This window comes from Sphaeramia orbicularis, chromosome 4, assembly GCF_902148855.1.
Source record: "Sphaeramia orbicularis chromosome 4, fSphaOr1.1, whole genome shotgun sequence".
Taxonomy (NCBI): Eukaryota; Metazoa; Chordata; class Actinopteri; order Kurtiformes; family Apogonidae; genus Sphaeramia; species Sphaeramia orbicularis.
Genome location: NC_043960.1, coordinates 15,087,389 through 15,103,705, shown reverse-complemented (window position 1 = coordinate 15,103,705; position 16,317 = coordinate 15,087,389). Strand labels below are relative to the sequence as shown.

The 16,317-nt window shown below is 36.1% G+C and overlaps 1 protein-coding gene across 1 annotated transcript in view; it reads left to right on the top strand.

The window, feature by feature from the left end:
- The window catches only part of LOC115418311 (complement factor H-like), a 49,628-nt gene that overhangs the window by 18,546 nt on the left and 14,765 nt on the right, over positions 1-16,317 (top strand). Inside the window, 10 exon segments of the mRNA XM_030132730.1 lie at positions 2,506-2,646; positions 5,596-5,778; positions 5,885-6,073; positions 6,156-6,332; positions 6,890-7,057; positions 7,783-7,947; positions 8,063-8,233; positions 10,791-10,979; positions 11,072-11,257; positions 11,754-11,924. Coding sequence (XP_029988590.1) covers positions 2,506-2,646; positions 5,596-5,778; positions 5,885-6,073; positions 6,156-6,332; positions 6,890-7,057; positions 7,783-7,947; positions 8,063-8,233; positions 10,791-10,979; positions 11,072-11,257; positions 11,754-11,924 — 1,740 coding nt within the window.

The window sequence follows — 16,317 nt, the reverse complement described above, 5'->3', positions numbered from 1 at the left end:
TTGTGTCCTTGTCACAGTAAAAGCACTTATTATACTCTTAATCTCTTACATAGCAAACGTCTTACTATTGTTCCCATCCATGCTACAACATTATTTTGCATTGTCAATGTACAGTCACGGAAAAAATTATTAGACCATCAAAAGTCATCGAAAACAATGGTTATGCAATCAAGTACTAACTCTTGTGTGTATCATGTGACTAAAACAGAGAAAAGAAAACGTGGAGTGTCTAAAAGCACTGTGTTTGTCAGTACAATGTCATAGATATTGATGTAAGAACTGAAGCGATTTTGGTTATTATCAAGAAAACCATGGATAATGGTTGGATATTAGCTCTGAAATTAAACTCTTATGAGCTATTTTTGTTGTTATCATTATATTTGTCCAAATAAATGTACCTTTAGTTGTACCAGGCATTAAAATGAACAAGAAATTGAAGAAAACAAGGGATGGTCTAATAATTTTTTCCATGACTGTATATCATATGAATAAAAAAAAAAAAAAACTGTTTAATTAAATATTCAAGTAACAGTGCATTATGCAAATGCAACACGTCCAACATGGACGTGTTGGAATGTACAGCAAAAAAAATTACACAAAAACCATTTTACTTACGAATGAAATCTTCCAAACATGCAGAACAATACAGTAAATAAAAACATATATGTATATAATTTCTGCAATACGCAATGAAAAGGAGTAAGCTGAAGAAAAAGCTTACTCATTCTAACCCCTTTAATTTATCCTTTAATTTTCACTGAGGGTCTAAATTTAGTCAAGTAAGGTGACAGACATTTGTCATGACGCTTATCTGTAGCCACTTTTACACAGAGATCCCGGGAAAAAAATGACTGCCACAGTCAAGCCAAAGCAGTAAAAGAGGTGAGACAGGCTGGACTTTTACTCAGCAGACCTGCGTTCCAGAATCAAAGGGGCGGTGACACAGGCTAAAGTGTGACAAACAACCCAGAGCTTAGCGGTGTTGCTAAGCTCTCCAGAGTCTGCCTGCCTTTCATCGTTCCACAAATGTTAGCATGGATAGAGTCCTCCGCCTGAAGTGACACCAGCTCGCGGATCTTGTCGTCTCCCCAGTTCATCTTTCTGGTCATGTTGACATGTTTGTTTACTGTACACGGCCTACGCTCATTTTTAAATCCTAGTGGCACAGGGATCACACACGCAATACGTCATCAAAACTTTACACCTTGGTTGCAGAATGAGAGGTGTTCCTTTTACATAGCGTTCCAGAATCATGATCCCACCTTTATTACAGCTCTGTTATTACCTCCAGAAGCATGACAGAGCCGTGACAGAGGAGGGACCAAATGATCCCACCATTTCATTTACACAGACGTCGCTCCAGAGTAAAGGCCAAATATTCCCTTAACAGAAGTGCTGTGTAAAAGGGACTTATATCAACTGATTTTTCCATGATAATATTTTTCGTCACCATGAATGTGGGTCAATACAGTGTCCTCAAATGTTTTGAGCAAATGTTTAAGTATTGGTCATTTGTTGCTTTGTATGCCTCACTTCAGTGCAAATAGACAGTATGTGTGATTGATCCACTGAATGGGTTTTACATTGGACCTTGTATTGTAATATCAACAGTATGTTACACTGCATGTGGTAATCAGCCAGAAACTTCACTAATCTTCAGCAGGCACTCGAACATAACACTGTATTTGACTTAAAATAACACACACTGTCACCTTCATCAACATATTGTTTACTTTTGTGTATGAGTTGATGAGTTTATTTTGTTATGTATGTAATATACTTCAGATTTTAATAGATTTTCAGTAAACAGAGAAAGGCATTTTAATGCGGAGAGTCTATAAAGTGATTGTTATTGCAGTAAAGACAGTACATGTTTATCTGGATCAGTTATTACATATATGAACATTGTACTGGTTCTTTTCCAAACATGTTGTGTTCACACAGTGTTGTGCAATCCCAGTGGGCTAACAGAAATGTGACATTCAGAGGACTCTGACTGGGGTCAAACATAAAGGAATTCTGCTCAGAAAACAGCGCTGACCAAAACAGTAAACCTCGGTTAGAATGGCATTTGTCACCTCAGTCTGCTCATCGAGATGCAACTGTATTTCATCCTTCTGCTTCTGCAACTGTTGAGTAATGTGGAAGTTGCTTCATCACAGACAAGTAAGATTTTTTTTCATTTTGTCCAACTATATCTTGTGCATTTAGCAGAGATTCAGGTGGTTTGATGCAGTTTATTGAAAGAAGCAGTTTCTTTAGGGTTAAAATAATAATGTTAGATAACTGTGTCACCCAGCTTGTACTGTGACAATATTATGACACTGAATCAAACACTAAATGTCACTAAACTGTAAAAGTAATGATAGGTTTTAGTATTTTCTGCAGGACACATGCTACCAGTCTACAGTCACTGACTGTGACGGAATGACTAATGTGTCATTCCTACCAGTACTGAGAAATCTCCTGCTCATGACTCCTATATTTTCTTTGTTCTGCCTCCAGCTCGACAGTGTCCGGTGATTCGTGTGCCAAATAATGTTCAAGTCACTGGGGATCCGGAACAAGCAAATTTTGGCAATGTAGTTCGCTTCAGGTGCAAGAACAGCAGCAAAGTCTTAAATGGCACAGCAGAGATTTACTGTGGTGAAAATGGAGAGTGGAACATTGATGATTTCATGATTTCATTTCATACTATTCATGAAACATGCAAACATGCAGATGAAGTGAGTCCTACGGTTTTAATCCACTTTGAACTTTAATATTTAGTTAGTGAGCAGGATAGGCCTAAAGAATCAGAATTGCCTTTATTGTCATTTGACAGCACAGTAGTACATCAATGATCACAGAAGAAATTCAGCTTCTTCTGTGAAGGAACATGGTTGTGTGACACTGACAGTGAAATAGGCTCAGTTTGTGTTTTGTGAAGAAAATAACCAAAATATCCTTATGAGTGCTCTATTTTGTTATTTATAGAGTATAATGATGACTTGGTAGATATTTAATGCATTTTATGGATATTTTAATGGATAATTAAAATTTAAAAAGAAAAAGCAAACATATGAAACTTCTTAAATATACCAAGTGTTCTACGAATTTTGACCACCTCTGTTGTTCATGTTCTTCAAAAAGAGGAGAGGATGGATACACCAACTCCTACTCACAAGAATCACAGTCATATGCAACAAAATGGCACAGATGGTAATGTTGGTTTTTGATGGTTAGAAAAGAAAGATTTATAATTAACTAAACCAGCAGGAGATGAGATACAACTCTCTTGCAGGGGCGTACAATTGCATAAGGACGCTCAGAACATGTCCCTACCAATTTCTAGCCACTACTGTTTTGTCCCTACCAATACAACAGCTGTCTGTAGTGTTTAGTCAATGATTATGGCACACAAAGGGTTAATAGTTGGTCTCTGCTAGATGTCCCGCCTCTAACCTAATTATCACTCTCCAACTGGCTCTGCGGTTTTGCTATTGTACATGTGATTGGCCGTCCCCACTGTAACTCCATCTACTTTTAAAAGCTACAGTTATCCGTTAGTTGGACAGGAAAAAAAAAAAAAAGGAAGTTGGACCAGACAGGAGGCAGTTCTCATCTCCAACCACTTAGCAGAAGTTGTCAACATGTCTGCATTTGTCCTGCCTGGGTCACGTCAGCTAGATGGATTTGAATATCAGAGGTGTCATTTACATTTACATTTGTACAGGTGTCTGTTTGCCTGCATGCTCGTGCATATGTGTGTCTGTGCGTGCAGGGCCGGTTCCTGGCATAGGCTGATAATTGATAACATGATCATTTCTCATTAATTGTCTTAAAAATAAAGAAATGAGAGGAAAAAAACAAAACAACCCCACCCCACCTTGTAATTTCTCAGGTGAGCTCTCCCAGACCGGTGCTCACTGTGTGTGTGAGTGACAGAGAGGAGCTGAATGACAGTCAGACAGGTGTAGAACTAAACATCCAGGTAAAGGGTGGAGAGTTTATCACCAAGAAAAGGCCTTCAAGGCTTTAACTGCACAGTTTAAAAGAGGAGAAAAGAGGAGTAAGAAAAATAATCCAATTATAGAGGGATGTAACCTTCTATAATGTTAAAAAATGTTTTATGTTGCTAGCAACAGCTAGCTGAACTGAAATGAAGCAAAGTTGGCTAATAATGGAACTGTAGATGATTAAGATATGAGATATCTGCTAAGGTGTGTGGTTTACTGCTGCTGAACTGGGTTATACATGTTTCTATGTGGTTTACTGCTAGTTGGCTGGTTTATATATGTTTCTATGTGGTTTATATATGTTTCTATGTGGTTTACTGCTGGCTGCTTTGTGCATCTCCTCTCATGCTTCATGTATCTCCTCTTTGTGCCCCCCATCCCCATATATGTGTGTTTTTTAGGGGGTAGCACCAAATGCATATCTCGCCTAGGGTGCCAAAATGGCTAGAACCGACTGACTGTGATTGTTTGCTTGTTTGATCAGCTCTACATGACATGAAATTATGATCGCAAATGCAAAAAAACATTAACTTTCAGGAGTGCTGCCTTGGAGCACTTTCGTGTCCCCACCAATGTCAGAATCAAACCTACTCCCTTGCTCTCTTGTGTCAAAGTCCTATATTTTGTAATTCCACTGTTTGCTCCAACTTCTCCCAAGTTTCTGATCACTGCAGAGACAGAAGTTGTAGATCCTTAGATGACCAATCAGGGGCCAAATTACATTTATTGCATTATATTTTCTGTAACAAAGGATTGACGACACATATACACACTGCAAAAAATGTCTGTACAAAAATAAGAAAATAAAAGTCATTATTGGGTTAAAATGTTTTATTTCAAGTAAATTAAGAAAATTGCACTTAATCAAGTTTTCTAAAAATAAGAAATTATTTTAAAATTGTAGAATTCTAAAATTCTTTTTTTAAGCAGAATATATTTGTTTAAGATAGATAGATAGATAGATAGATAGATAGATAGATAGATAGATAGATAGATAGATAGATAGATAGATAGATAGATAGATAGATAGATAGATAGATAGATAGATAGATAGATTTTTTATTTTATTTTAATTCCATGAAATTTCATACTCCTAGTATTTCAGTGCATGTAATTCTCAGCAAAATAAAACTAATCATTCAACAGAATAGTCACATGGTTTTACTCTTCAGTGAAATTAATCAATTACTACTCTTAAAGTTTCAGTCTAGAGGGATCTAATCTATTAAATGTGTTTTCAATAGTGTATCATGGCCTGAAAATAACAATGATTGCATTATATTAGCTTATATGAGATGCTATAGTAGTTGCTCTCCTTGTTCTATTTTATAGTGGGCGTCATCCAGCATTATTGTGTATTACTGTCACCTGTAGAGTTATTATCCTATTAAACAAAAAGTGCAGAACAGACAAACACTGGCTCTAACAAGGGCTGTATTGATTTTCTGCAGCCACCATAGGGGAGGATGAGGCAATGGGCAAATATGGAGATTCTCTAATAAAAATGTTGCTAAATAGCCTATTACACAGTGAAGCTCCTATTTTTATAAAGAAATGTTTTATTCACACTCGTGTGTCTGTATTCATTTTTCAACAGAAATAAAATGTTTCACACCTGAGATCCATCACAGCAAGGTACTTGGAAATGTCATCGAATACAAGGAAAATGATATCTTGAATTTTGAATGCGATACCGGTTACCAAAAATCTGATGTCAGAGCCTCAACATGCCTTAAACAAGGAAGGAGAGCAAAGTGGAGCCCTATGCCCATGTGTGAACGTGAGTATTAACAGAAAAACTGGAGGCACACAATGTCATAAAAACTGTTGCTCATTCTTGTGATCTCTATTGTCTAATATATAATGTTCTGAAAAATTAAATGCAGGGGTAAAATGTAAACTACCGCCACCGTTTGGAGGACCCACCTACAAGCCATCCTCTAAGGACACCTTTTTACCTGGTGAATCTGTAACAATCACATGTGGAGAAAGGTACTGGGTCGGTCAAAGGCAGGAAACAGCAGTATCTACATGCCTGAACACTGGGAAATGGGACATAGAACCACTGTGCAAAGGTTTAGAACCGAACATCTTCACTAATAAAAATATTGTTCTCTACTATGAATATCACTCTAATCATGATTGTTCTGTTTTTAGAGGTGACCTGCAGTCCATATGACCCACATGTGGCTTCCTGGAGTTGGTATCGGCATTATAAAATAACACTGAATGAAACTCTGGGATATATGTGTTGATCAGGGTACAGACAGCCACGTGGAGTCTTCCAGGCCATGTGTACCAGACAGGGGTGGTCACCAAATCCACTCTGTGAAGGTATTGTAAAATAAACCTTGTTTAAGTTCAAAGTTTTATTTGCCATTTGTGCAGCACAATAAGCTGCACAGATACATTGGAATTAAAGTATATTACTCCGAAAGTCAAACATAAAAAAGGAGATACTGAAGAACATTGACAAAAAGAAAATCAGAAAGGCTAAATAATCTGAAACTGAACTACACAACCCATTAAAAATATACAAATACAAATTGTGCATTTAGCAGAGATTCAGTTGGTTTGATGCAGTTTATGGAAAGAGGCAATTTCTTTAGGGTTAAAATAATAATGTTCGATAACTATGTCGCCCAGCTTGTTCTGTGACGATATAATGACTCTGAATCAAACACTAAATGTCACTAAAAACTGTAAAAGTAATTATAGGTTTAAGTGTTTTCTGCAGGACACATGCTACCAGTCTACAGTCGTCTCGTACTATAGTTGGATTCTTTATTCTACGTTTTTGTGAAAATATGCCAGCAACTGTAAAAGTTTCTGAAGTTCTTTTTCATGTGTTAACTGATGGTTCTTCTGCTTTGATTATTTTCCTTTTTCAGTGATAACATGCAACAGACGCGATGAACCAAATGCAGACATCATCTCAGGAATCAAACCAATATACGTCTTCGATGAAGATGTTGAATACGCCTGCAAAGGAGGTTTTGAAGGCCGTTATACGCTACGATGTGGGGATAGATATTGGTACGGGAAGCAGTATTGTACAGGTATGGAAAGTAGAACGCGATCTGATTCAGAAACACTAAAGGACATGAGTTAAGAGGTCATTTGTACTGATTTGGATATGAAGCTTTTATATGAAACTGTTTGGGTTTATTTACATCTGCAGGAAAAGCAACAAATAGACATGCCCAGCCAGCATGTCCATGTGGGCCCCAGAAGGGTCCCATTTGGGTTTGTCCACAGTTTCCATGGTGACTCCACGTGTTTGCCCATATCAGAATCAGAGATCTGAATGTCTCATATTTATTCTTCACACTATTTATCTCACAATATTTATCTTTCATGTCATTTACACTACTTCTCATGTTATTTGCACTACTTAAATTCTATGTTTTACAGATATCTTAGTTTGCAACGCATTTTATTTTTTAATGTAAATAACTGTGCCTTTTACTGATATTTGTTGTTGTTTTATTGATATTTGTCGTATGTCTGTAAATTCTTGCACTGAACCCGAGAGCTTTACCTCAATTTCATTGTACTTGGTACAACGACAATAAAAAGATTCTGATTTTGATTCTGATATGGGCGAACACGTGTGGGGCCACCATGGAAACTGCAGAAAAACTCACATGGGACCCTTCTATGCGGCCCATTTTTAATCCTTTTGGGGGCCACATGGACATGCTGGCTGGATGCAGTAATAGACGAGCCATAGCTAATAAATCTACTGAATAAGAAGTCTTTTAAAGTTGGTTTTGTTTTTCAGAGAAGGGATGTGAAAGTCCTCACATCCCAGATGCATACATTAGTTATGGTCAGAGGTCCTCTTACCGGCCAGGTGACCAAGTCCAGTATACATGTTCACGTAACCAAAAAATTTTAACTCTCGAATGTCGTTATGGGAAATGGGACAGTCCTCAGAGCTGTTCAGGTAAGTACAGGTTCAAGGAGATTTATAACAAACAACAGACAAGCATAGCGATGAATGACTGACATTCAGGCAGACATAATGAGGATAATGGAACTGTTTTTCATTTGATTTATAGACTCGGCACAATATGGAAGCCCTTCAATTCCACATGGATTTGCAGTTGGCCCATACAATAAGACGCAGTATTACTACACCTGTAATTATGGATACAAGCTCATCTCCAAAGGCTGGTGGGGTGAAGCTCGGTGTGAAAATGGCCAGTGGACTGGAATTGAAGACTGCATCGGTAATATATTCTCCATTTTTGATATTTAGCTCTTGCCAGCATTAAAGAAACAATAAATGGTAATAACTATAATAAATAGGGAGACCAGGTTGAATAAGACAAAAGTAAATCTGCCAACGCACAGTTTACCAATTCTGAAAGGTAGGCTCAGATATGGATCTAATGTCTTTATAGCTTGTAAACTAAACAGGCGTATTATCGATTAAATTTTGTATCCTCAGATTTACTTACTTACGTGGCATTTTCTCCTCCTGCAGCTGAAAATAAAAGAATAAGTAACTTCATTAAGAATGAAGGTTTGACAGATATCTACAATACCTCTGCAGTGCAATAAATGTTTAGTGTGATTAGTGTGGTATGTGATTAGTGTGTAATGTGTAGTGTTTACAGACTAACCACAGCTCTGCAGAAGCTTTAAGGTTCTAGGGCGTGGATGTCAAACTCTCTTTAGTTCACAGGCCACATTGGGCCCAATCTGACCACAAATGGGCCACACCTGTAAAATAATACCATGATTACTTACAAATAATAATCACAACTCCAAATTTTTCTGCGTTTTTTGTGCAAAACCTAAAATTACACTATCCCTCATCTTACCATTTACACGTGTGCATTCCAACTTACAGACTGCAGTAGTAACAGGCATCTGGAACTGAGAGCATTTAAGTGTATGATCAAAACAGCTTGTCAAGACTCTGACACCCTTGTCTGTCAGTGTCTTCAGTGAAATTTTTGCACTTTGTAAATTCATCCTGTGGGCCAAACTGAACCCTTTGGGGGGGGCGGTTTTGGCCAACGTATTTGGCCATTCGTATGTTTGACATCCCTGTTCTAGGCTAAATGTGCTCCAGCTCTTTTATCTTTTTGCCATTTTGTGATTCATCGTATATACAAAGACATCACTTTTAAACAAATGCTCACATTTTTTTGCTGAATGTCAGAATTGAAGTCCAACATCATTAGCCTCATAGCATAACTTCCATTGTCATATTTTTGGCAAAATTGGGATATCTGTATAAAATGAATCTGCAATGTTCACAGGTCTGCCATATTTACATTACTGTGCTGAGGTTTGGGGAAATACTTATAAAACGTTATTACAATCACTTACCATCCTGCAGAAAAGAGCAATAAGGACTGTTCACCGGGTTCAGCACTTGGAACATACAATTGCACTTTTTAGGCAATCAAAACTACTGAAACTCACTGGCATTGTATCTGCCAACCAGCAATAATCATGTACAAGGCAAAAAAAATAGACAATTACCAGAAAATATCCAAAAGATTTTTTGAAATCGGGAGGGGGACATAACTGCAAAATCAAAATCAGGACAACAACCTTAAAAAGTTTTTGTTTATCTATTTCTGGTGTCAGGTTATGGAACAAACTAATTGAGGAACTCAAGCAAAGTCCAAATATTAATCAGTTTGAGAAAATGTACAAAAATATTTTGTTTAGCAGTTATATGAATGAATGAATGAATGAATGAATGAATGTTTTTATTATTGTGTCTTGCATACAGACATGCCTAGCCCTTACATGGGCTTATAAGACACCAAAAATACAAACCAAAAATCAAATACCAGACAATAGGCACAATAGATATGAACAAAACAAAGTACTAACCTATTTAAACAAACACATCTGCTGTTTTTTCAAGGCTTTACAAACACATAATGCTAATTTATATACATTTGAGCTAAACAACCATTTCATCTTGTCATCATCAGTGCTCAAGAACAGATCAGGATTTCGGATACACACGTCAAACAAAGAGGCTCTCAGTTCATCATATAGAGGACAAGACAAAAGAAAATGTGGTTCATTTTCCACTTCCTCCAAATCACACAGTTATAATTATCGTTACTGACTATTGTCCTTTACTCATTGATAAAGCATAGGGATTAGAGGCAGATAAGATAAGATAAGATAAGATAAATAGATGTGTATATATGTATGTATATATGTACATACTGTTGGTTTAGACAAAGGGGTGAGAGCTAATAAGCTATGCTTCTTCTCACTCCTTTTCGAATACGACTTTTCTCTTCTTTTTGTGTGTATCATTATTGTATGCTTCCTTGAATTTTCATTTCTATATTATGTTGTGCAAAGAAGTCAAATAGTAGCAATCAGGAGGCTTGTATCATTCCATATTCGAAATAAATCAATAATAATAATAATAATAATAATAATTAAAAAAACGTTCAGAAAGTTGTGCAGATGTTACAATTTGGTCAAAAATATGACTTAGGAAATGAAGCTATGAGGCTAACAATATCCTAAGCATCAAACGTTGTTGGCTGGCTCTTGAAAAATCAGGTGATTACTTTCTGCAAAAATCCTTATGGTTGTTACCATGTGGTCTTCTTTGCTTTTTCTTTTGCTCCTCTACAGCAGCATCAATGTACAACAGTAGCTCCAGTTAGCTTTAAGATGGAGTAACATCAGCAATAAGTTCCCAACATAATAGACTCCAGTACTCACAAATCTTTCTATTACTGATTTCATGTCAAAAACAATGTACAAATGTTATTTTAATCATTTCCTTTCTAGATGTCAATACCTGTGGGCCGATTCCTAAGATCCCAAATGGAAATATGATCTCAGAGCAAAAACTTTATCAGCCCGACAGCCGCGTCCAGATTACATGTGTGAGCGGTTACACAGCTCAAGCTAGGTACATAAATTGTAACAGGGGAAAATGGTATGCACGAGGATTAAAACACTACGAGATCTGTACAAGTAAGTTACTTGAGTTGTCACTTTTTCAGATGATATTTGTAACAGAGTTTACAGACTGTACCTTAATACTATGCACGTTTTGTCTTTTGCAGGTGATGCCAAATATTGCAGTACCCCACCTAAAGTTGCAAATGCAGTTGTTTTAACTTCATATCAGAAGGAATACCCGTCTAACTTTGTAGTAATTTATCAGTGCCGTAGTAATTTCACAATGGTAGGGAAAAAACAGATTAAATGCATAGATGGGGAATGGAGCGCCATGGACATTAAATGTACTGGTAAGGAAAATCATCCTGATATAAACCTATAAACATAAGTGCTGCACATTTTTAATCCCCCTCGGCCAAATATAGTGTAAGATTCTGTTGAAAGTTAGTGCCCTATAATTTAGATTAGATTATCTTTGTTAAAAACTTATTGCATACATATTTAAGTGTGAAAGTACTCCGATATTATAACCACACAAGGCCATTTGACCTTGAAAAAGTAGGTCAAGGTCACCTATTTTCAATAGGCTTGTGCTCCATGCCAAGATGCATCCATCATATAAATTTGGTGCAGATATCTCAATGCATTCTTCAGATAATGTGATTATGTCGTTGAATGGACAGACAGACGACAAAACGACTACAATACCCCTCGACCGAAGGGTAAAAACAGATTGTAGATTGAAGAAAAGTATTTTTGTAAATAAAAATATGATAAATTACTGAAATCAAAAGTTATTTGTCTTAAATTAATTGCAGTCAAATTATATTTTTCCTGTATTTTCAGACAGCTGTGATAGGCCCGAGGATAAGATGCAGACAATGACTTTCACTGAGGACAAACAGACATATATGAATGGGGAGAGGATCGAGTACCAGTGTGTCCCACCAAGTTTAAAACCTGGGGGTCATGCAGTGTGCGTCAATGGCAAATGGAGTGAAACAATAGAATGCAAAGGTAAGGTGTTATGTAAGGAAAGCAACTTACGGCTTAAGTCTACAAAAGCATGTACTACAATATTTGATATGTGCTTTCGCTGATTAAAACAACTTAGAGATGCTACAAGTATTGATTTGTTAAAATTTCCAATCACAGGAACTTTAAACTTTACTTGGAAATTTGAAAATCTTGGTGTTTTTCCACCAAAAATTACCTGTAAAAAAAAAAAAGTTCTTAGTACAGGGTTAAGACTTTTCAGATTCCCCTAAATTCTTGAGGGGTGGGGCCGCGTTCCAGTTTAACTTGTTTATTCCACTTCTACAAGCTTCCCTTCGTTTGCGTTTTGATCATGTGGAAAATGGAGCAAAAGAGAAGCTACAAGATGTGGACGGACGATTTGCGTTCTTTGAGTCACCTCAAAATCCTGCTTTCTAATTTCTTTTGTGTGTATTCATCGTGCATTGCATTACTTGTCAAATATATTTGCTAAATACTGCAATACAGCTCCAAAGGCAATTCAGCAGGACTTACAGTCGACTCTGAATCAAAATTTGAATACATTTCCTGGACCTTGGGCAGTTGATCCGGTAGTGACAGGCAGCAGAACCAACCCATAAAGATGAAAGACACTAAACAGCATTTAGTTATTATATGATGATGTCATCTTTGTTACGCTGACGTTTGCTGATAAACGGTTCAGACTAAACTGTGACAGTTCTTTGTTTAGACAATAGTGGTTTTAATGTGGCTGTTTTCTGTCTAAAAACAGGTAAGCCAACAGAGCTATAATGTAAACTATCAGCTGAAGATTATAAGACTGTTATTTTGTACGACTATTAAAAAAAAAAAAGCTATGAGTGTTTATTTGAAGAAGAAAACTTGATGATACCATAATACAGATGTGTGTAAACAATGAGCTTTATACTTTATTCAGCGAGTGTACAATCTGTGGACACATAGGATTGATTATTTCATGGTTTTGTTAATTCTAAGTGTGTTCTGGTACATGACTGCCCCCTGCTGTTCAGAGTTTGGACTATAAATACATATAAGCCCTTGAATACAACAAAATTGTATAATTTTAGAGCCAAAATTTTATATTTGACAAAGACATGAATGTGTGACGATATACGATGTGATGCTAAACTGATATTTTCTCCCACAGCTTCCACTCAGGAACAGTGACACTGAGTTTGTTGGAGTCAGAAACTGGATCAATCTGAAGAGGAATATGAGAAAAAAGAATGTACCTTCTCAAATATTACCTGTCACATGGTCCTCATACAGTCAACTGAAACAGGAACAGTACATGAAAAGATAACCACAAATGTGATCTGATATTGTCTGATTTGTTGAATAAAAGTATAAAGATTAAAAAACTTTGTGTAGTCTTTTTTTTTTTTTTTGACACATTATTTCTGTTTTTGCTGTCAAAACATCCTTTTCTAAATCTAAAATGATCATTTATACACACTAGTAAGTTTTTTTCTTTGAATGGAGGTAAAGTCCTGCCCCTTATTCCCTGTGAGACTTTATTTTATAGGAAAAACAATGTATTACAGTCATTTTTGGATCCCATTTGATTTGCACGTTTGTTAGTTTAAGTCCCAGTTTGTTGTAAAAGTGCTGCAGTGTCAGACCATGAAAATATGTAAACAATACACACTTAAATATTATGAAAGTGAGGCTGGTCGACTCCTTTTCAGGTCCACCCTTCAGTGGAAATTCATTTTACTGCAGATTATGAGACTTTTGCCTTGGCTTCACTTTTGAGCCCTGATAATAATAATAATAATAATAATAATAATAATAATGTTATTATTATTATTATTGTTATTATTATTATTATTATTATAACGTCATATTATGGCGTGTTTGCCACATTGCATTGTGGGTATTGGACATTTTGCTCGATTATGTTCTGTTTCATGTGCAGGGGTTCATCTGTGTTATTGTGTTGTGTGAATTAAGTGATTTTGGTTATTATCAAGAAAACTATGGAAAATGGCAAGATATCAGCTCTTTTTGTTGTTATCATTATATTTGTCCAAATAAATCTACCTTTAGTTGTACCAGGCATTAAAATGAACAAGAAATTGAAGGGAACAAGGGATGGTCTAATATTTTTTTTGCGACTGTATATCATATGATAAAAAATGTTAAATTAGATATTCAAGTAACAGTGCATTATGCAAATGCAACACGTCCAACATGCATCGGGAATGCACAGCGAAAAAAAATATATATATGTATATATATAAACAAACCATTTTACTTTTGATTGAAATCTTTCAAACATGCAGAACAATACAGTAAATAAAAACATAAATGTATATAATTTCTGCAATATGCTTGAAAAGGAGTAATCTGAAGAAAAAGCTTACTCATAATTTATCCTTTAATTTTCATTGAGAGTCCAAATTCAGTCAAGACAGACATTTATCATGATGCTTATCTATAGCCACTTTTATAGAGATAAAGGAAAAAAGGCAGGATGGTGATCCCACCTTTTTTTCCCCACCACTGACCAATTTTCACAGTCAAGCCAAAGCAGTAACAGAGGTGAGACAGGCTGGACTTTCACACAGTGGACTTGTGTTCCAGAATCAAACGGGGTATAACTTGCACTTCTGAAATACCCAGAGCTTAGCGGTATTGCTAACCTCTCCAGAGTCTGCCCGTCTTTCACTGTTCCACAAATGTTAGCATGGATAGAGTCCTCCGCCTGAAGTGACACCAGCTCGTGGATCTTGTCGTCTCCCCAGTTCATGTTTCTGGTCATGTTGACATGTTTGTTTACTGTACACGGCCTACGCTCTTCTTTAAATTCCCCCAGTGCGGGGATCGCACACACAATACGTAATCAAAACTTTACACCTTGGTTGCAGAATGAGAGGTGTTCCTTTTACATGGTGTTCCAGAATCATGATCCCACCTTTATCACGGCTCAGTTATTACCTCCAGAAGTGTTACAAAGCCGTGACAGAGGAGGGACCAAATGATTCCACCATTTCATTTACACAGACATCGTTCCGGAATAAAGGTGAAATATTCCCTTAACAGAAGTGCTGTGTAAAAGGGACTTATATCAACTGATTTTTCCATGATGACATTTTTCGTCACCATAAATGTGGGTCAATACAGTGTCCTCAAATGTTTTGAGCAAATGTTTAAGTATTGGTCATTTGTTACTTTGTATGCCTCACTTCAGTGCAAATAGACAGTATGTGTGATTGATCCACTGAATGGGTTTTACATTGGACTTTGTATTGTAATATCAACAGTATGTTACACTGCATGTGGTAATCAGCCAGAAACTTCACTAATCTTCAGCAGGCACTCGAACATAACACTGTATTTGACTTAAAATAACACACGCTGTCGCCTTCATCAACATATTGTTTACTTTTGTGTGTGAGATGATGAGTTTATTTTGTTATGTATGTAATATACTTTAGATTTTACTAGATTTTCAGTAAACAGAGAAAGGCATCTTTATGTGGAGAGTCTATAAACTGAATGTTATTACAGTAAAGACAGTACATGTTTATCTGGATCAGTTATTACATATATGAACATTGTGTGCTTGTTATTTTCCAGACGTCATGTTGTGTTCACACAGCGTTGTGCAATCCCAGTGGGCTAACGGGAATGTGACACTCAGAGGACTCTGACTGGGGTCAAACAAAGGAATTCTGCTCAGAAAACAGCGCTGACCAAAGCAGTAAATCTCGGTTAGAATCGCATTTGTCACCTCAGTCTGCTCATCGAGATGCAACTGTATTTCATCCTTCTGCTTCTGCAACTGTTGAGGAATGTGGAAGTTGCTTCATCACAGAAAAGTAAGATTGTTTTACATTTTGTCCAACTATACCTTGTGCTTCTTTTAAAACAAGTGGAGGGGACATTGGGGAGAATTTTTGTAATATATCTGAATACACATATGAATAGCTTCAATTGCAATTAGGTATATAATGTATTACATTTAAGAATTCAACACTTCATTTGAAAGCTTAATGTAGGAAAGTATTTTGTTATTATGACCAGATAATGGGACTATATTATGCAGTGAAATGATCAAAATGGATTTCTATTGAAACCACACTTACAGTTTTTATTTATATGTGTTAACATTACATTCATCTGAATCAAATTTTTATTATTATTATTATTATTATTATTATTATTATTATTATTATTATTCACCAAGTACCAGACGATATAATAAAAGGTAGGTAAGTCAGTAAAGGTAAAGAAAAATAAGAAAAAAAGAAGCTATATAAACTCTATATACATAAAATTAAATAATAAATTACACTAAATAGCAAAGTGGAAATATTTATTTTGAACGACTCAAGAATAATTGTGGTATTTTTAATATTTTCCTCTAAACTCTCTTGTATTGTTGGAG